This window comes from Numenius arquata, chromosome 1 (assembly GCF_964106895.1).
Source record: "Numenius arquata chromosome 1, bNumArq3.hap1.1, whole genome shotgun sequence".
Taxonomy (NCBI): Eukaryota; Metazoa; Chordata; class Aves; order Charadriiformes; family Scolopacidae; genus Numenius; species Numenius arquata.
The window spans coordinates 39,059,447-39,082,033 of NC_133576.1; the positions used below are offsets into that span (position 1 = coordinate 39,059,447).

Sequence of the window (22,587 nt, forward strand, 5' to 3'; positions counted from 1 at the left end):
ATTGGGCCCTGGCCTCAAGTTAAGCTAACTGAGCAACACGGAGCAAATACTGGATGTGGCACGAGAAACTGCCAGATGTGACAAATAACAACGTGAGAAGCTGACAAAAGTTACAAATGGCACCATGAGCGATGGTTGGATTCTGCAGGTGGTTAAGGGGGTGTCATATGAACAACAGCCAAACTTCAGAGAGAAGCAGAAAGGACCTTCAGGGGACTAGGACCTTGCAAGGCCAACAGTGCACAGGTAAGCATCTCTAGGAGTACTGCCCAAAGCCAAGACTACCTAGATGAACGCTGTAATTAAACCATTAATCACAGTTAAAGCTTTAGAAAAGTGCTCCAAAACCACAGTTTACCACCTAAACACCTAATAGTCTCGGTAGGTCTTTCTGTTGTTTTACAGGGCACTGCTTCAAAGAACAGCAGCTTACAAAATTAGCTAGACCTCCGGGACAGATCTGTTGATCAGTAATGTTCTGTGAAGCAAGCATTCACTTACAGAGTGTGTACAAGCAGAAGGAATTGAGAAGGGGTATCAAGAAGGCAAAAAGGTTTTAAAAAGAAGGGAAACTTGCTAAGTGCTGTCAGTCCTTAAGTAGTTAAAAGCTGAGAAAACTGTGGAGAAAGCATGTGTACACAGTGGCTTGAGAAGGTATAATGCATAGTAAAATGTTATGATGGAACTAGAATAGAAGTAACATCAAAGGAAGATGATTTAGATACACATCAGAAGACATTAATACCTAATTAACCAAGCTTAACTGCTGTACTTAGTTTTTTCTAAAAAGTTAACCCTCTAATACATCATTGTAAGTAAGGTTAAAATCTTTCCTTTAAAAGCAGAAAGAAAAACCTAAGTGGTAAAAATTGGTGCATAAATGTCACAACGTTGAATTTAAAATACAGTATGAAGTCTAAAGTTTCTATCTTTGTTAAAGAGATGGAACCAATGATTAATTAACATTGACAGATAACAAACAGAGGACTGGTGAAGTGTTTCAGAATAATAGCTAACAAAGTGGATAAATCAGAATAACAAAAACGCTAGTAGGGAGACCTTTCATTAATGGGCAAATATTGGGAAAACCTGGTATTTTGCTGACAACATTAGAAACTGGAATAACTAACCTCTCAATAACTTATGCAGACTGCCAGCTGCATCTCAATGAATATGTCTTGGGGTCTGGCCTGTGTCCAGGTGTAACTATTCATTACTACACACATCTCAGATTGAGACTTGAAGGAGAATCACTGGTCCTGTGAACTAAAGGAGCACAGTTTAGCTACAGTGCTCCAAGACAAGTCAATATATATTTAAGTGCATCTGGAGTCTCTGGCAGGGAGATTGCAAAGGAGGAGTCTGCCAGTTTCAACAGAAAGGGCACAGGATGGATATTGGACCAACATACAACTCCCACATGTGGTTACAGGGAGAAGGAACACATGGGATTGAGAAATACACCAGGAAATTTGGGAGGTACATATTCAACTTGGACTCTGTCGTTTCTGGCTGAAAATCTGTTAAGTGAAGAAAAGGGACTTTTTGGGTTGGATTGGGAAACTTATGGAAAGGGTGGCCACAGCAAACCCCCTGGACTTCAATGTACAACCCTAGCAAAGCCAGAGCCATGGTTCACTGTAAAAGAATGGCAGTTTTGGTAGGGTAACACTCAGCTTTGCCAGGAGAACAGTACACCAATTGCCCAAAACCTCATCGATGAACACGCAACATAACTGATATGACAAGTGCTATTAACTGAAATTGACTCTCAATAATCAAGAAACAGACTTAAGTTGATCTTGGACACTGCAATATGACTTAAAAATAAACACAGACCTACCCACAGAGTGGTCCACTGAGGTGGATTACTCAGCCCTGCAGGAGTGGGACCAGATTCAGCAACAGCTCAGAGATCTGAATCTACAGGCAAGAAAAGGGCTCACTCCAGCGGCACACCACAACAGAAATATTCCACCTATCTTGCCAACAACCCAGGACCCTGTGGCTGAGAAGACACTGTGTGCGCTATTGAGGCGGAAGAACCAGACTTACCTATGCAAGCTATCATTCTTAGAAGGATGTCATCGATTTTAAGTGCCTTACTATATAGAGGTTGCATTCATGGCTCAAGGTGACACTGGCAATAACAGGAGGTCACTCTGAAATTAAGTTACACCGCTCACAGGTGATGTGCAGCAGAGCAGGGCTCCATTCCTATGTGTCCAGCCCATGCAAGGGGGTGGGTAGCAGAGAAGGCCCGTTCACGCTTTACCAGAGAAAGGAGTGATGCGGCTCCTTCCCATCCTACCTTCAAGTGTGGGATTGTTAGGGCTGTGGGCAGATCACAAAGCTGCTGACTAGGCCCTGGCCTGAAGTCAAGCTTCATGAGAAAGGGCATTAAGGGCATTACGGGTATGAGAAGCTACCGGACACAACATGAGAAACTGGATTTTGCAGGTGGTTAACAGGGTGCTTCATGAACAACAGCCAAACTTCACAGATAACCAGAAAGGAGCACTGGGGATCTCAGGGGGAAAAGGATCTTCCTTGTAAGGCCAACAGTGCGTAAGTAACCATATCCAGGAATAGCATACAAGGACAATATTACAGAATCACAGAATATTTTTGGTTGGATGAGACCTTTGAGATCATTGAGTCCAACCAACAAAACAAAAAAAAAAAAAAAAAATGAACAACAACAAAAAAAACCCCACCCAAAAAATCCCAGAACACCAAACACCAAAACCAAACCAAAACAAACACCCACAACCACACCCCACCCCACCCACAAACAGACACAAACCAACAATCTCGGCACTAGAGCATGCCCTGAAGTGCCATGTCTACACGTTTCTTAAATACCTCCAGGGATGGCGACCCCACCACCTCCCTGGGCAGGCTGTTCCAGTGCCTGACCACTCTCTCAGTAAAGTGATTCTTCCTAATATCTAATCTAAACCTCCCCTGCCGCAGCTTCAGGCCATTTCCTCTGGTCCTGTCATTATTCCCTTGGGAGAAGAGGCCAACACCCACCTCTCTACAACCTCCTTTCAGGTAGTTGTAGAGGGCAATGAGGTCCCCCCTCAGCCTCCTCTTCTCCAAACTAAACATGCCCAGTTCCCTCAGCCTCTCCTCATATGACTTGTTCTCTAGACCCCTCACCAGCTTGGTGGCTCTCCTCTGGACACGCTCCAGCAGCTCAATGTCCTTCCTGTAGTGAGGGGCCCAGAACTGAACACAGTACTCGAAGGGAGTCCTCACCAGGGCCGAGTACAGAGGCACCATCACTTCCCTACTCTTGCTGGCCACGCTATTCCTGATACAGGCCAGGATGCCGTTGGCCTTCTTGGCCACCTGGGCAAACTGCTGGCTCATGTTAAGCCGGCTGTCCACCAACACCCCCAGGTCCTTTTCTGCCAGGCAGCTTTCCAGCCACTCTTCCCCAAGCCTGTAGCGTTGCCTGGGATTGTTGTGACCGAAATGCAGGACCCGGCACTTGGCCTTATTAAACCTCATCCCACTGGCCTTGGCCCAATGATCCAACCTGTCCAGGTCCCTCTGTAGAGCCTTCATACCCTCAAGCAGATCAACACTCCCACCTAGTTTGGTGTTGTCTGCACACTTACTGAGGGTGCACTCAATCCCCTTATCCAGATCATCAATAAAGATATTAAACAAGACTGGCCCCAAAACTGAGCCCTGAGGGACACCACTGGTGACCGGCCGCCAACTGGATTTCACCCCGTTAATTACAACTCTCTGGGCACGGCCATCCAGCCAGTTTTTTACCCAGTGAAGAGCACACTTGTCTATGCCATGATTCGCCAGCTTCTCCAGGAGAATGCTGTGGGGGACGGCATCAAAGTCATTACCAAAGTCCAGGTAGACAATGTTACTTAGGTAACTGTATCATAAATAGCAAATCTGTGTAGGGATGCAGCAAAACTGGGACCAACAAAGAAAAAAAAATAATTAGGGGAGAGTTGTTTATTTGGGAGGAGACTGGAGTGGAGGAAAGGAGAAGAACGCACAACAAAAAAAGAAAGGTCAAGAAGTGAGATACGGGATTAAGTTATGGGAACCACGCAGTCAAAGCTGTTAGGGGTTATCTGTCAGGCAGCCCTACGCTTGATCGCTGAAGCCTGAATGAGGACAACACACAAAGCCTGTGCTGACATACCACACACATCAAACCTGCTTCTCCAGTCAGAGGGACCAGGGTGGGCAGGGTGCTTTCCATGGCTAACGGGGGAGCAGCTACACAGCCAGATCGAGCAACTGGTATTGCTGTACTGATGCCCATTCCAGGCTGGACAGCATCAGCAGCTACCCAGCACTCGTAACAACCTCCCCACCTCTTACAGTCCCGAACACTGAAGCCAAATACAAATGAAAACAGGTCTGCTTTTATCAGAGGACAAAAAAAATATATCAGCTAATATGAATGCAATGGTAGTCCACAAAGTTATTTATACAAAAGAAGTGGAATATAATGATTTTTTTCCTCTAGGTATTACGTCACATCTGGGTATTACAAAACATGTTACTTTTACTACTAACACCACTAATTTCATCACAGATAAACTTAGTTTGTAAGTTTTAAGAACTATTTACAAATTATGAAACTATTGTAATTTTATGGCTAGAGAAGACAACTGAATCGGTCAAGTATAAGACAGCATAAAAAAGTTCACACCAAAACCAAAGATGAAGACTAAATACAGTTCTCTGATCCTGCCCTGAATTTGTGAAGACACAAGTTTCTTTGCCATAGTAAAAAACTGGAGCTGATGAGGCTGAGACAAGCAGTCAGCACACTCAATATTATCCTGAAACTGGTTGGTTTTTTCTTTACACTTTCTTTTTCAGCATGGATTTAAGGAAAATAAACAAAATCACTACTATTTACTAAAGTTAATGGCTACTAAAACTCTGACATTATATATTTGACTTACGTGTTCATTTACTAGTAATACCTTACAGCATTTCAGGAATTCTATGTCAAAACAACACAAAATTCAAACAACTATGTTCTCAAATCACATAATTGTTTAATTACATATACACCTTCAAATAATTTGAGTTCTTGATCTTTTCTGAGCATTTTCCATATTGTAGTTCATAAATCAGATTTTCTCAAGATGTACAATAGTTTTATTAACACTTCCTCCCATTTGGGAGACTGTATACTACTATTTTAACAGTGACAAGAAACAAAGAAACTGTTGCAATAAAAGTAGTAATGTGTTTGTCACTAAGTAAAGCTAAAAAAACATAAAGATTATAAAACACCGGAGAGAGTAATTATTATAACATGCTACTTAAACTAATGGTAAAATCTCAGAGTGTTCTTGTAGTGAATTAACATACAACATCAGCTCTGACTAAAGAACCATTATAACAAGAGTATGAAAATTTTTGTATTAAATTCCCAAAGGCTGTTCAAAGAGATTATACACAGTATGAACAAACATGAAAGCAATGTGCATGTTTTAGAAGGTCTATAGCCTATTTAAGCCAACAGTGAGGAAAATAGAAAAAAAGTAATGCAATCATAACACTAAGAGGATGCAATTCAGTCCGTTAATAAAAAGAATCTACTGCAATAATTTATCCAGGGCTGAGAGAACAGGTATTAGACATACAGTCCTACAATACTATGCTCTGTCTATATTACCATTAAAGCAACAACGAGGTTTTGGAGCAAATCCTCCATTATTCCCATAACCATGTGCTGACTCAGTTCCCAGCGCTGTTCTGGTACATGCAAACTATGTCCCTTTTCAGGGAAATCAAACCAGAAGTTCTGCTGGGCACAAAACACGCTCCAAACCCTAATGGCAAAGGTTTTTTTTTCAAGTCTTCCATTGCCACTGTGACTTAGCAGAAAAGTAATGTTCTTCTATGAGACTGCATTGCTCTTTTACATGAGGGAGCTCAAATAATGTTTTTCAGGTGCATACTGATTTATGGCACATGAAAGTTACCTTCATAAATTGGCAGCATAGCTAGTCTGCCAACAAGAGCTTTTTAACCAGGGACAACAACATGACAAACACACACAAAATCAGCTAGTTACCAAGTAATCATTCATCACATTTTCTCCCTCTCTTTAACTTATGTATTGCCATGCTGAATTACTATTTAAAGTAAGTTTTTTTTTAGATATCCAGAGCAAATGAGAAGCAACTCTCACCTGTGGAGGAGGTACTGTTATTGGTGCAGGCATGGGAACGGGAATTGGAACAGGTAAAGCTTTAGGTATAGGTGACACTGGTTCATTATGTGTAGCTTCTGCACCTCCATTTTGAGCTACTTCATTTTCAGACTTCTTGGGAATCCCCTTCCACTCTATACAAAAGAAACCCAAACATACATAGATCAGCTCAGACGAAGTGGACAAGTAGTCAAAGTACTGCCATGCGAAACTATCGTGCTTTGTGATGTTTACAAAAATGATGTAACTGAAAATACTCAGGTAACAAGAACCACACAGCTAAGAAGCATTTAACCATATTTCTGACAATAAAAACATCAAATTGCTTTAAACACAGTACAGCAGATAACTGAAACATAGCAAGTAAATTTATTCCTTTCATCAGTCATTTCACAATTCTTTGCACTGACAGCATTTATACACGCCCCCGACCCTGGAACGCAGTATCTGTAACAAAAACAGTTAAGGCTCTTTTCAGACAAGCTTTCAACAAATTAATTCTATTGCTCTCAAGCAAGAACGCAGCAGCTTTTCCACTAATTTGAAAAGTCATTTCTGAAAAAACAAAATTTTCAAGCCTTGAACAAGGAAAAGGAGAATACAACAACAAAGAATGGCAGCAAAAAAAAGAAACATCCAATATAGCTTTAAACTTGTTTTACAGAAGAAACATGGCTCCTATTGTTTGTCAGAACTTCCAGGGAAAAGACAGCTAAGCAGAAAAAAGGGATCAGTGGCGAGGCATTATGGGAAAGAGAGAGCATTGAGAAGAATGGAACACACCGAGTTTATCATTCATTTAACATACACACTCAATTTACTATGTATTTGTCATGAAGAGATGCGACTATTTAGAATAACCACCACCCGATTAGGGCAAACTGGGCAGAATGACAAAACCCTGAAATAATGTTTCAATAACTAGACAGCACACCACATAACAGATCAACTACTCTACAGTACCAAGTCAAAGAACTAAGGCAATTTCACTTCTTAAGTACTGCATTCATTTAATGTTACTTGTAAAATCACAACAGCCAACACACTAGCAAACCTACCTTGATTTGAAGCCTGTAACCGATTTGAAGCCGCCTATTATAACAGGCATCATTTTTTTAATACAACCATAGAACCCTGTTATTGCACTGCTTACATACAAAATAGCAAGAACTCTATTAGGTCGCTATAAATCCAAGACTTGCTAAAGGAAATGAAAATGTCACAAGCATGAAAACTACAGGCAGTGCTTTTTGAAATTATAAAATTGCCGACAGCTCGGTTGCTACCCAAGTCCTCCAAAAGCAGGCTCCTTTGCTAGGGGTGCCTCGCACAAACTGGAAGCGGGGGATGGGAGCGGGGGAACACGACCTACAAGGACAACACACTTGCATCCTGCGTTATCACCAAGGGCAAACACCAGCACAGCTGACAGGTCACCTGGTATCCACGTGCATTTTTAGCCCAGCCTCTCCTAACAGAGCTGCACAACACCCAATGAAGGACTGTCCTTGACTGCTTACAGACTCTCTCCAATTTACAGGTTACACCTGCTGCACTTCTTAGCCATTTCAAGGATTTTATATGCATCTCAGTCATGAAAGTCAGCCACATCAACTTCAGTACACCAAAACAAAGGACAATGTTTTAAAAGCATTTAAAGATGTAGCAATACTTTACCTGGACTAAGAGTTTCGTTGTCCAACATTCCTCCTTCACAGAAACTTTCAAGATCTTCAGGTTTCACTTTGTCCCATGGTATGTAAGTAACACCTAATTCTACATCCCAATACTGCTTGTAGTCTGGCTTTATTCCTTTATTCAAAGCCCATGCAATCTTGGGAGAGGGGAAAAAATTACATACAGTCAGTAAAATGTTTCCATTATAATGGATTTCATATTTAGTTCTCACAAAACAGCATTGCCATTTGAGGCTAAAAAGCAAAAATAATACTCTAATTGAAACAGCAGGAAAAATAGGTTAGTTACAAAACTCTGGAATAGGAGGGGTTTTTAAAGCAGACTTAGTTCTTTTTTATTGGCTTGACTCTTGCACACAATTTGTAGAAATGTGTAAAGGCAGTTTCTTCAAACGTTTCCCCAGTCACTAAGATTAAGGACTCTAATACAATGTTCTATAAAAGGAAGAACTTAAATAATGAATGTGTTCTTCCTTATTTTTTAGTACTCTTTGTAGGATTATCATATATAATTAAACTCAGTTATAAGACAAATAACCAGCACCAAGAAAAACATCGTTAGAGTCCACTATAATTACTAAAAGGACATCATTTTTTGTTTGTACATAGACAATTACTGGCAATCTTTCAAGGAAATTGATATAAGTTCCCCTAAGCACATTACAGAACAGGAAGAATACTTATCAAGGAAAAAAGTGGTCCATTCACATAAGTGTACAGAATACCATACCCAGAATACCTACCAAGTTTAAAACACCCAAAAGTCTAGAACAGATGAAAAAGGGTTACAGAAATTACAGTAACTTTATAACTGCTTGACATTTTCAAAGAAGTACCTTTATAGATTTCTGATTGACTTTGAAGTTTCCTCGGCTCAGTTTTTGCAGGGCACGGTAAGCATCTTGTCTGTGAACCATTACAATATAGGCACATCCTCTAGGCGGTATCATCTGTTTGTATTTTAACAAAAAAAAAATAAACATGGGTTTGGCAGCTTATTAACAAAGTAATGAACAACATAAAAGTGTTTAATTACAGTAAGCTGGAAAATCAGCAGGTGTTTCAGCAAGGACTATGAAAGTATGAAAAAGAATGTTAGTTTAAGAGGCTAAAGTAGCCAGTATCTTCTGGAAATACAGATTTCTAGTAAATTAAAAACAACTTCTTGTGTGGAAAGTTTTAAACTCTATTCCATGTGAGAATACAGATGACTGCTGTATATTTAATCCTTCAAAAATTGTTAAACAGTAGTGTTCATATAAATGCTGTAGTCTGGCAATTAGTTACTTTGTCAGAAGAAACAAGACACACTAATACCCTACTGCATTCCACATATCACAGGCTGCCAGCTGCACCTCCACATTCAGTTTTATCTGCAGTTTTGTAATAATTTTTATTATTTCTAATGCATTTGAGAATAAACTTCTATGTTGTTTTACAAAATCTGGGAATAGGAAGAAAATTACAGTCACTTCTTTTTGTTTGTTTAAATGAAATTTTATAGCTACCAGAACAGCTATCATTTATCTATAAAAACATCCTTAAATACAGCAAAGCATAACAACATGCTTATGACTAACATGACAAAAGAGAAAGAAGCAAAGGAAACAAGAACACCAGCTGAGAGTCCACATTCTATAATCAAACAAAATGGAGCAGACAAGGAACTCAGTAGCACAGTCTGTAATTCTGTACCCATCTCCTCAATAGCCCTTTCTCTTCAGAGAAAGCATGATTTTTATGAAAATGGGATAATCTTCTGTATTACCCCCAAGAGCACTTTTAAATTGCAAGAAACTAAAGCAACTGCCTTGTTTTTCCACAAAGCCAACTGAATAGAGTTTACACATTAGAAAACACAACCATATAGGAAATGAGAGCTCTTGACTCTTCTGAATGTAACAAAAATAAAGCTGCCTTAAAGCAGTCTGAAAAGACTTTTTGTAACCAAGCCATACCAAAGTAGCTTACGCTGCACCATTTATACTTACATTTATTGATTCAATTGGGCCAAACTCCTCCAAAAGACTTCCAACATCCTGTTGAGTTGTCCTTTTGTCAAGTTGTCCTACCCAAAGCGTAGTACTACAAACTACAATCAAAGAGCACAGATTGTAATAGCACTTGGAAATACACATTTCACAAGCCAGAATGTCAAAATAGTAATTTTAAAATAGTCAGTTATTCAAATGATAAAGCCAGCTAATATTAAAATACGTATTTTAATCTTTAGGAGTGTTTGACAGAAACCTCTTCTTCTTGCCGGCCTGGAGCTGTGTTGACAGTTAACCACAGCAACTACACCAGAATCACTGTTGGAATGCACTCACTAAGAAGTTCTCTAGTTACCCAATGTGACCTGCAAGTTCTGATGATCATGAGCTCTGCAAATCATCACAAAAAGGAAAAATAGGCTTTGCTGCTAATAATGCTCCGTGAAATATCAATAAGCAACCAAACTTTTATCCTTTTTAGTGACCTATTCAATTGCGCTTCTTTCAATGGTTCAGTGAAAAATTATTGACACAAGCTTTTTTCTTTCAGGACAGAGTAAGCAACAGGCTTATCTCACTTCATGTTTCAAGGTAATAAAACACCAAATGAGCTCAAAGTATCCCATTTGCTGAAGACTACTATGGCAACATTTAATACTCATCTATGTTTTCCTCACTAAGTGATAAAAAACTGCAAACCTAAAAAGCATTATGTGACAGAATCTGGGAGAGATGTTGGCAAAAGCCTGCCTTACACCACTGCCAGTAAGCTTTTAATGAACAGCTACTAAATCTCTGCAGGCCTTTTAAACTAATGGTATTGTCCTTCACAAGGTTTTGGCTAGTTAGAACTCTGTAGTTGTTGTCCCTCTTAAGCAAAAAAGAGAACGTTCTCATTTTATTTGATGACTCCAGAGAAGATTCCGTACTCTCCAGGAGTATTCAGAAGACAACTACTACGTTTTGTCTAAAAACACAGGCAAAGCCAGGATTATTTCAGAAATCCAAACATTAGCCTGTGTGTTTTCCAGGTCAAAGCTCCCCTCCAAGTTTGAGACACACACAACATTGAATCATGAGAAAAATCATAATAATGTGCTTTGTTGCTCACTCTGCTTTACCTTATATGTCTCAAAGGAAGGAAAAGAACAACATGGTGTTTCAGCTTTTTCTTTCCTTATTTTACAGCCAAAGTATTTCTGACTTGCAGATATTAAAAAAAAGGTCCAATTATCTACTATGAGTAAAGGAAGTACAGGGATGTGTGGTGAATTTAATTCTTACCAGTTTAAAACAGTTCAGAAAATAAATCACAGTAGCTTACTTTTATTCTGTTTGGATGAGTCTTAGAACCTACATCAAATAGCATTAAACCCAAGAAAAAGGAACAAAAAAATAACACACATCAGATTAAGAGTTGTCTTCTGGGATATTCTGAGCAGGTATCATATATTGAAAGTAAGTGGACTTGTCACCATCAGATTTTTTTTAAAAAAAGTCTAATAGCTACAAGAAGTTTATTTCTTTGACATTTACAGTTTTTAAAATACCTGTTTGTCTTAGTATTCCATTTTACATAAGCTTAATATCTACTGTAATATTTTCAACTTCACAGAACTCTAAAATTCGTTAAAGTAAACACTGGGCATAGACCAAAAAAAATCCACGTATGAACCAGGAAGATGTTGAGCATCTGAAAAATGGTATTATAAGAATTTGTAGAGTTACATCAACAGTAAAGAGAGAGAATAAACTTACCACTAACAGTTTCTGACTTGATCTGAGGAAGGCCTTTTGACCTGCGTTCTCTCTCCCTCTCACGTTCACGTCTTTCTTGTGACCGAGACTTAGGAGAGTGCCGGCGCCTATCCCTGGACCGAGATCGAGATCGACGATGACGTGACCTTCGAGATCGTGAGCCAGATCTTGAACGTCTCCTTTTAGGTGACCTAGTTTAAACCAACAACCACTTATGTTCAATCTTTCTGACCCAGACATTGACAGATAGGTAACTATTTCAGATACCTATTTAAATAATCAGGCAAGAGTTCAGACAATAAAACAAAAAAATTAATCCAAGTTCATTCACAAGCGTTTAGAACTATAGTAAGTTATTACAGTAGCTTATCAATGCACTCCAGCTGAACAGCTGATTATTTTCCAAATTCTTTTCTTCTATTAATTTTGTACTGAAGTTGACTATCAAAACTACGTCCACGTTAACATAAAAAAAATGTTACAGATGCTTAAACGAGGAAAACGTTTACTGCTTTTACAAAAGAATTGCTAAGAAAAAAGATATTTAAAATAAATTCTGCCAGCAAAATTGCATTATTGTTGGCTGGATGAGGGGAGGGCAGCAGATGTCATCTACCTTGACTTCAGCAAGGCTTTTGACACTGTCTCCCATAACATCCTCATTGGGAAACTAAGGAAGTGTGGGCTGGATGAGGGGACAGTGTGGTGGATTGAGAACTGGCTGTGTGACAGGACCCAAAGGGTAATGATTAATGGAACAGGTTCAAGCTGGAGGCCTGTAACCAGTGGTGTCCCCCAGGGGTCAATACTTGGTCCAGTCCTGTTCAACATATTCATCAGCGACCTGGACGAGGGGACTGAGTGTATCCTCAGCAAGTTTGCTGATGATACCAAGCTGGGTGGGGTGGCTGACACGCCGGATGGCCGTGCTGCCATTCAGAGAGACCTGGACAGGCTGGAGAGCTGGGCAAGGAAGAACCTCATGAGGTTCAACAGGGAAAAGTGTAAGGTGCTACACCTGGGCAAGAAGAATGTCAGGCACCAATACAGGTTAGGCGTGGACCTGCTGGAGCCAAGCTCCAAAGAGAAAGATCTGGGAGTCCTGGTAGACAGCAAAATGACAATGAGCAAGCAATGTGCTCTTGTGGCCAGGAAGGCCAACAGAATCCTGGGCTGCATAGGGAAGAGTGTGGCTAGTAGGTCGAGGGAAGTCATTCTCCCCCTCTACTCTGCACTGGTGAGGCCACAACTGGAGTATTGCATCCAGTTCTGGGCTCCCCAATTCAAGAGGGATAGGGAACTACGGGAAAGAGTCCAGCGAAGGGCAACAAAGATGATTAAGGGATTGGAGCATCTCCCTTATGAAGAAAGGCTAAGAGAGCTGGGACTCTTTAGTCTGGAGAAGAGAAGGCTGAGGGGAGACCTTATCAATGCTTATAAGTATCTCAAGGGTGGATTGAAGGAGGAGGGAGCCAGACTCTTTTCAGTGGTTCTCAGTGACAGGACAAGGGGCAACGGGCACAAGTTGGAACGTAAGAGGTTCCACTCGAATATGAGAAAGAATTTCTTCACGGTGAGGGTGACAGAGCCCTGGAACAGGCTGCCCAGGGAGGTTGTGGAGTCCCCTTTTTGGAGATTTTCAAGACCCGCCTGGATGCAGTCCTGAGTAGCATTCTCTAAGCAACCCTGCTTTAGCAGGGGAGTTGGACTAGATGATCTATATGGTCCCTTCCAACTCTAAAAAAAATTCAGTGAAATTCAGTGAAATTATAAATTATGGTCAAGTTCTAAACCACTTAAGGTCTGGAAGACCTTCAAAGAAACCATATGAAACTCGGCAAAGGAGAAGACTCGTAACTAAGTAGATAGCTTTGCTTTAATACTGGAGCAAGATTTGTCAGGTCAGCTGAGACGTCAAATACTGCCGCTGTGACAGGCAAAGTCTCATAGTACACTGGATCACAGATTTCTTTATATGAAAGGTGCCTTTAGAGCATAGACAAAATTAAACTATCATATTCTGCTTCCCTAAAATTCACTCAGTATTGATGGGCATGGAAGCTACTCTCTACCAATAAAAGAGAACTGGATAGATACCCAATTTTCCTTAGAAGGTAGATGACTTTCAGAGGTTCCTAAGTCTTAAGAGTCACTAATCTGTTTCTCATTACCACTGCATCAAGGTATATACAACATCTAGCCGTATTTATACGCAACTCCCCTCAGAGTTAAGAGGTTTAAAACATCTCTTTTTTTTCCTCTCTTCCAGAAGAGGAATTCAACTTCACCAAGAAATTTCACTAGTGTCCATAGAGAAAATAATACACAGACACTAATTTGTTGTAATTAATCCTTAAATTAAATTGAAATGGACTCTTTTGCTAAATGTGTCTTTTGGCATTTAGTCATAGAATCCAACTTGTACAGCACAACTGGGCACTTAGAGCCTCAAAGGGCCTCAAGGGAAGTATGCTTGGCACCCAAGAAGCCAACTCGAAATACAGGTAACAGGACTATGTCCTAAGGCATTGAAAACGAGCCCCACCAATAGTTCAAGGAGTTAGCTCACCTCTCAGCTATTTACTGTCATCTCAGTTAGAGGTTACCACCCCCACAGTAGATTTTGCAGCACAGCACCAGATTCTCTGAGCTCCAGACAATCAGCATAACTCTTCTCAGTACTCGTAAAGAATTACTGAAGCATTTTCAAGTCTTTGGACATGACAAACTTAAGTTCCTAACAATAAACTCCATACTTGATATAACATATGCCTTCACTAAAGGAACTTTCACTAATTTACCTTGATGCAGATCTAGACCTTGACTTTCTGTTGTCAGAAACATGCCGTTTCCCCTCTTGAATAGGTGGCTGTTCCACTTCCATGTCCTAAAATATTAAGTTGACTGGTGTTATGGGTGAGAATTGCAACCATTTTATTTCATTTTATGCCTAGACTAAATTATGTAACAGCACTAAAATCATACCAAATATTCACATATGAAATTGAAGCGTAATGCAACTCTCATCAGAAGCTTCACCACTACTTTGTAGTCACTAACAGGGAGACAGTCCAGTATTAAATGAACTTAATACAACCACTGCAAAAACGTAATAAAAATAATTTACACAAATTTGTCATTTTCAAATTGCAAATTATTTTTTTTCCCACATTTTAGTCAATTTCAGCACGGCATATATCTCCACAGAATATGATTATACTCCTTTATGTCAGTCAGTGGATCTTGCTCTGTTATCAAAATCACAGGCAAAATACGACCTACTAGAAAACTTTTCTCCAAGATGTTACAGGAAACTACGTTAAGCCATGTATATAAGCAAATTACACAATAAATTTGAAGAATGAAACCGTAAGTCATCAAAACAATACATAAAATGCAAGAACCTGTTTAAAAAACCCTCAGTAAGTTCAATGCAGCTCTTCCTACCCCAAATCCTCTACAGCTTCTCACTCCAGAAAATATTGTGTCCTGCCTGAACCTTAAATAGTATTCATGACGTGAGCCTGGCAGGGAACATCCCAAGAAGTAATCTCTCAGAATATACTGATTCAACAGAAGTCAAGGCTAAAAAACCAGTTAGAAAGATACTCTTGAGAATTGTCCCTTTATTCTAAGTGAATAACTGAATGAGTAACTTATTTCTAGAATCTATGACATCGCAAGTCACCACATAAAGACAGCTTGGTACCACCTCTATTTCTCATTTTAGGATTTTCTTTTCTTAGAACAAAAGAGGCAAATATATTCAATTATTTTTTTTTTTAATACAGGCCCATAAACAGGCTTGCTCTTTGATTCCTTCTAATACCGGTCAGTTACCAAACCAACAAGATCCTCCAAAATCTTATGAACAAGAGAGGTGTTTACATGCACTTGGACTTTTTAAAACTTTTACAGACTTCTGAGTTCATTTCCACTGTATTAGCAATCTACCAGGCCCTTAAAATTAACTTTTCCAGATCTTTCCCTCAGATGAGCTACCCTCACAGCCATCTCCGTCCATGGTTAGCATGAAATTTCCTCTCCTGAACAAAATATACACTTTTGAGAATGACATGTTAGAGCACTGAAGTTAGCTTGTTTACTGCAAGGGGTCCTCACCTGCTGATGCGGTTTTTGCATGTGTGATTCACTCTGTACTGGAAAAGGAGACTGAAAAGTTTGCTGCACAGGTGCTGTTGGTGGAATCACAGGCTGAGCCATGGGTGGAAACTGCGGGGTAGGCAGGAGACCAAAACCTGGCATTTGCCCATTAGGAGGAAGAGGAACCTTTGGAGAAGAAAAAACATGAAAACTGCCAGTTAGGAAAAAAAATTACATTAGCTTTCCCAGTTTGCTAAAGTAAAATTGTATCTCTGCTCCAAAGTCACAACAGAAGACTAGAAGCCCGAGAAAGATTAAGTCAAGTGTTTAGAACAGAGAACAAATATATGGTTTTTGGGAAAGCTGAGAGCTAAGCCATATTCATTCTTCACTAGTAGTAATAAATACCACTTCCTTACTTCTGCTCAAAGAAAACAACAAAGGATAGAAAACATAACACAACAGAGGGACAAGGGAAAACCCTGAAGTTACCTGGTGGCGCATGGGATCCTGCTGTATTCCCATCATTCGCTGCTGAAAAGGATCCATATTTGGAAGCTGAGGAAATACTGGCTGTTGCATACCTTCTGCTGGAAATCCACTAAAACCAGTAATATTTTGGTGAGACAAGTCAGTAGATACGCGCATTTTTTTTCCTTTATTTTACATATCTCTATATATTTACACATTCTTGCTTCAAATTTAGAAAGAAAAATCTTTATTATGATTTCATTTCCTCTCTAAGAAGTGAAAACAAAAAAATGAGAAAGAGCAGCTTCCTTATCTTTTCTCCACTGTAAGAGGAGTCCTTTAAAACTTAAAGAAATGCTACATAAAGGTTTAAGCCTCTTTTCCCCCTGTACTTATATGCTATGGAAATTTTTCATGAAGGTTGTCTGCCTTAGGCTAACTTTCTTCCTTTCCAGTTCCTCTTTTGGGAACAAAAGAAGCCTTTTCCTCAAGGAAAAGAAATTGGCCATATTTTTGCTGGAAAAAAACCCCGCAGTTTAGTTGGGAGGAATTTAGGGCAGAGGAGAAAGGGATATGTATATCACACAAGGATTACAGTGATGCCATTCACTTCCTGATTCAACACACAGAATGGACAGTGCTCAGGGAATTAATGAGGTCTGCGCAGTTAATACGACCTGTTTACAGGATGCAGTTTGTATAAGAAACTGAACAGGATTTCAGGAAGATAAAGGAATTTCATGCTGATGTGAAATGGAACTTTGTAGTATTTTAAGACACAGGCATCATACAATTTTTAGATGATTCCAGGCAGATTAGTTTTTCATATAGAGTATTACTGATTTGGTGTGCTCAAAATGAGACTACTGGAATCCAATCTTCAGAGGCATCTTACAAAACTATAAGGTAATAAGGACTGAGGCTTTGAAGTGCTACAAACAGAAAATAAACATGCTGAAAAGCCTAGTCCAATGATCTCTAGTTGGGCATACATAAGCAGTGCTTATGTTCGACCTACCTCATCTTTCTGTACTCCAGAGTTCCATCTGTATTATAGGCAAAATGCTACCAATTTACTTAAAAGGCATTTTAATTAACTAATACTTGTGGAACATTGAAGTGCTCAAGGTGATAAACGCAGTAAGAAAGCTAATGACAAAGTTAGTGATTCTGTTTTTGAGAGCAGGGTTTGGATGGCATATACAGAAAATAAGACATGGGGCTACATACTGAAGCAGGGAAAAAAGAAATATTGACTAACCCAGGTATTGAGCACCATCCAGCCTGTGCACTGAATGAGAGAGGGGTCCTGTGGAAAAAACTAGTATGTGATCATGTAATTTAAGACTTTATCATAATGCATATCAAAAGGGAAACAAGAGTCGGAGTTAGTTTGCGTGGGTATTTAATGTTTGAGAACGTAAAGCTGCAAAGCCAATTTTAATTTTTTAAATAGTTAAAACTACCACAATGTTTGGAATAGTATCTTTTCCCCAGCCAGCAAAGCAATCCAGCCTATTACTAACAATGCCTTGACACAATCAGTTGTGCAATAAAAACACAGAACTCATCTTGAAACCAAAACCGAACTTTTCTCTACAGAACACATCTCTCAATCAATGATGTAACATGCCAAACCTATACCAAATCAACAAAGTAAAAAGATCAAAAAAAAACCCCAAACCCACCAAAAGTTGTTAACCATGTTTTAACTTTGGACTATAACAGTTAAGCATTGAAGTAACTTGGAATTTTAATCAGCTTCCTAACCAGAATGTTTTTTTAGAACAAAGATTTGTTAATTTTAATATGACAGAAAACTTACAAAGCTGGCTGAGAAACTGCAGGAGAAGGAGCTGAATCTTCTTTCTTTGAATCTTCCACTGCTTCTGGTTCATCATCATAGTCAAACCGATCTAGCAGCTTCTGGAAGAAATTACATTGAGACAACTATTGGTTTTGTATCTTATATAACTGGCAGCCAAAATATCCTTATTATTGAAGTCTTACTGTATATCTAACAGCTCTAGCATTAAAGACAATCAGAAAAAAAAAAATCTATATTCTAATAAAGAATCAGAAACTGTCCAAATCCATTTTATTCAGCTTCAGAAAATGCAAAGGCTATAAAACCAGGAAGCTTTTAAACAGAAAGAGAAGAAACAAAATTTGCATTCTTTTTCTCCTAACAAACGGAGGACATCGAGGCATCCATTAAACAGTCTTCTGCTGAACTGAAAAAGTTAAATACAAAGAACAAATGAAGACTTACTTTGTCAAATGATGTTTTTTGCTCAGGCGGTGGGAAAGCAGCTTTTTGTTCTGGTGGTTGTGTTGCTGTAGTTTTCAACTGAGCGGTAATAGCTTGAACCTGAGCCATCACAGTGTTATCTATGACCGGTGACTGGGGTTTTTGAGGCTGCTGAAAAGTCTGAAGAATTTGCTGAAGCTACAAAAACATACGTAGAATAAAGTATATATTCTTATATAAACACACAGTATTGAAAGAGTTGTAGGATATAAATTTTACAACAAACCAGACTGTGGCACAGGATGAAGAGCATCAACAATCTGAATGAACTATGGAGATCTTTCAGCAAGACCAAATGTCACTTTTTAAATACTTCAGCGGCAAAACTCAGCAGATCTCAAGATTTCAGTATTTAGGCCTTTCAACACTGCACATGTAAGTGGACCAAACAACAAAACTCAACCTTCTGTTTGATATATTCTGCCTGTTCTTGAAACTTTGTAACTGCATCAATTCAGAGCTAATTATTTAGGAATACATAATTGACTTTTACTGGATAGAAGGGTGACAGATCATTCAAATACTGACTTTAACTCTTACGAGTTTTCCACTGAAGACCTTAGGGAGGCTTTTGTTTTGCTTCAAATAAAGGATATTACTTCCATCATTTTCCCCTCATTTAATATAAAAACGGAAGTTAGAAGGGAACCAAATAAAAACAGGTTACCTGTTGTCCTTGCGTTGTTTGAAACAACTGAGCTACAGCTGCAAAGGCATCAGAACTGGGCAACTGTGGCACAGTAGGTACTGAGTTAGCAGTAACTTGAGGGGGCTCTGAAGAAACCTTTGCTGGAGGGGGCGGTGAACCTGAGAGTTTCATAGGAATTGAGAAAGCAATATGTTACTCCAAAACATCCATTTTATCTTCAGTGCATACAGCTACCTCCTCAAAACAAGTGTCTATCTACAATACTCTATTTACCCCCCAAAGTCCTGTCTAAACTACCCCAGTTCTACTCATTTTGCCTTTAACTGCTCCATTCACATTTGCACATTATATACACTAAGAAAATAAACAAAGAAAAATGGCCTATCTGAAAGCTAATCCAGCATGGTATTTTAGATCACAACTCAATATTTATAACTGCGCAATTTTAGAAAAATTAAGAGAAAAACTATTACTCAAACAGTGTTAAGCAATGTGTATCAATACACTTAAAATGTTAGTTCTGGTTACCAAGTTCTGGACTCATTCTTTTGAATGAATATTTCAAACCACTCATCTTACGGTTTATTTTAAGAGCAACTGAGTTTCTCTTAATATTTTCTATTTTCTAGCAGTAACTGAACTTTTGCTGAAATGTCTGGTAATAACTAAAGGTTTTTAAAAATTATTTCAGAAGCAACTCTTCTTCTTTGGTAAAGTTTGTTCACATGCTACTTTTGCGTAGGCACAAGCCAAACCTGCATCTGATCCAAAAATCGTCCTACCATAAAAATAATTTTTGCTAATTCTTCCAGAAAAAGACTCACATTTCAACTGAGCTTTAGTAAAACTAAGATCACATTTTTTAGACATGCTATTAGCTTTGTCTACACATGCAGCTTTCCCAAACTTTTTGCTTTGGATTACAGCACTTAATTTTAATAAACATTTTGCCAGTACAAAGTAAATTAGCAGTAATATCATCAATCCCTGCATGCTGTGAGCAAGTAACAATTCTTTAGCAAATATATTTTAATGGACTACTATAAAACTGTACAAGGAGAGACAGCTAAAAAACCCTACAGATAGAAATATTTTTCATTTGAGACGCTAAGCAAATGTTTGCCTCACAATACCAACTTCTTTAAAGCCATTCATCTGTTTGCAGTTTAAGTAACTGCAGTACTGACATGCAGCAAGCAAACACGTTGAATATTTTCCCAGAAGTCAGGTTCTACATAAAAATACTGCAAAAAGATATGTGATTGTTTTTAAATATAAATTAACTCCCAAATTACTTCCTGTATATATTCAGAAGGATATTTTCTTGCTCAAGGGAGAAAATTTGCATTTCTCTCTTTTTTTTTTTTGGCTAAACAGACTTTGTAACATTATGAGCTAAACAGATTCTATTCCACATAATGCATTAATATATTTATTATTATTCATTAGCATATTTATTTCAGGGCCAAATTATCCCCTCTGGTGCATCTCAATAATCTCACTAAAATCACTAATTCGGTACATGAAAATCTATGCAGAAGGCACCCAACCTGTTAGCTACCAGTGATGAAACCAAGACGGAAAAATAGCGCCACTCACCTGTCACATCAGAATGAAATTGTATAGCCACCAGTCTGTGCCCAAGCTCAGATGCTAAGACATTCCCTTCCCCTGCCCTGCCGTGTTTATACAACATCTCAATAGGGTATGGTTCCCTAAACACCACTGGAGACGATTTCACTTATGCTACTGCAGGTAATTGTTTTGTTGTCTATCACACCTCCCTCACTCCATTACATTTTTTACCAGTCCTACTCCAACACGAGTGCAATAAACAAGAAGGTTCCCAAAGCTAAGTCTGAAACACAGTGCAAACTCAGGAAGAAGGCCCTCCGGAGAAAGAGAGAATTGTGGTATGCATATTCTCATCCACAGTTCTGTAACCTCACTACCAGCTTTTCATGTGGCATAAAATAGGTCAGTGAAAATACTGTGGGCAGGCTCTCATTGCTTTATTCTTTAGGTCAGTGGTTTTCAACCAGAAGCCCATACAAAAGCCTACTGCCAGGCATAAATTTACTGTTCAAGAATTTGGATTTGAAACACCAGTTAAAATCTTTTGGGGCTGCATACTGAAAGACATTGACAGCTGTTGCTTTCAGATACCGAGTTGATTCAAAGAAAGATGAAGCTCTTAACATGCAAGATCACACTTTACTTATCCAAATTCTAACATTAAAAAAATGACATTAGAATTATAAAAATGAGAAACAACAGAAAAATATTTCTGACCAAAGAAAAAAATGAAAGATTTAAGAGGGGATATTGAAATAATCTGTAAGTAAAGTGTGCACATATATATGTAAATATGCATACATGATATAAATTTTAGGTATTTTCCAAATAAGTGTTCACATTCTGATAATTTCTGAAGTATAGTAGCAGCAATTATTTAGAGTGAGTTCAGCTGCTCCACATAATGGTGACAACAAAGTTGAGTTTATTAATATGCTATTGTTGAAACTAATAGTAGGCGCTTTAATGTGAAAGCAAACAAGCTATTATCATTCATCCTTTTAAAAGAAATTATAGTGTCATTCATACCTTCATTATTAGTAGCATTTTCTGTCATTGGTGCAGTGGCACTAGTTCCTGCTGCCATATCCAGAAGAGGTTGAATTATTTCAATTTTAAATACTCCATTTTTCTGCCAAAGGTTCAGGACACGGACTATTTTACTCTGTCGAAACAAAAGCAAGCATCAATGCTAAACACAGCTTTCCTAATTCACAAACTCCAGATTTATCTTCTGTACACTGAGAAGCAAGGTTTGAGCAGTATGGGAGTTCAACATAACCAGGCATATCTATTTAACAACCCTATGTTGCACATACATCAGCAAGACCTTTTACATCGCAAAGATGAGAGCTGCCAACTTATTTTACTATCCACTTTAATAAAAAGCAACTTATGCCATTTTTCTAAAACTGTTCTGGCCAGTCAGAAAATCCAGGTTTGATACACAATAGAGGAAGTCACAGGAGTCCCATTTCTTCACAGATGGTCATAAAGGGGTGAAACAAACAACAAATGCAATGCGAAAGACAGAGAAAATGAACTGGAAAACCCTACTGAAGAGAGGAGCAATTAGACCATTAGACCAGACAACAAAGCTTTAAAGTTAGATAGAAGATTGTTTGCTTGAATTTTTTTTCTACTAACCCAAGAAATTTATGTTCATACCAGAATACCCATCTCCATCATTATTCAAAACATCAGGAAAGTAAGGGGAAAGCATTTTAACTGATCACTGCAGAAAGATTAAATTAGAGCCTCTGATTGCCAGCTGTTATTTTAAGCTCGTTTCTTTTATTAACATTAAG

At 38.7% G+C, this 22,587-nt stretch overlaps 1 protein-coding gene across 1 annotated transcript in view; it reads right to left on the reverse strand.

The window, feature by feature from the left end:
- The window catches only part of SCAF4 (SR-related CTD associated factor 4), a 48,524-nt gene that overhangs the window by 11,309 nt on the left and 14,628 nt on the right, over positions 1-22,587 (reverse strand). The window contains exons 5-17 of the mRNA XM_074167765.1: positions 21,809-21,944; positions 19,223-19,362; positions 18,517-18,693; positions 18,070-18,170; positions 17,506-17,553; positions 16,266-16,374; positions 15,792-15,959; positions 14,471-14,556; positions 11,670-11,860; positions 9,909-10,009; positions 8,754-8,867; positions 7,898-8,054; positions 6,200-6,354 (exon numbers count right to left, since the gene is read on the reverse strand). Coding sequence (XP_074023866.1) covers positions 6,200-6,354; positions 7,898-8,054; positions 8,754-8,867; positions 9,909-10,009; positions 11,670-11,860; positions 14,471-14,556; positions 15,792-15,959; positions 16,266-16,374; positions 17,506-17,553; positions 18,070-18,170; positions 18,517-18,693; positions 19,223-19,362; positions 21,809-21,944 — 1,683 coding nt within the window. The remainder of the gene's footprint in view (positions 1-6,199; positions 6,355-7,897; positions 8,055-8,753; positions 8,868-9,908; positions 10,010-11,669; positions 11,861-14,470; positions 14,557-15,791; positions 15,960-16,265; positions 16,375-17,505; positions 17,554-18,069; positions 18,171-18,516; positions 18,694-19,222; positions 19,363-21,808; positions 21,945-22,587) is intronic.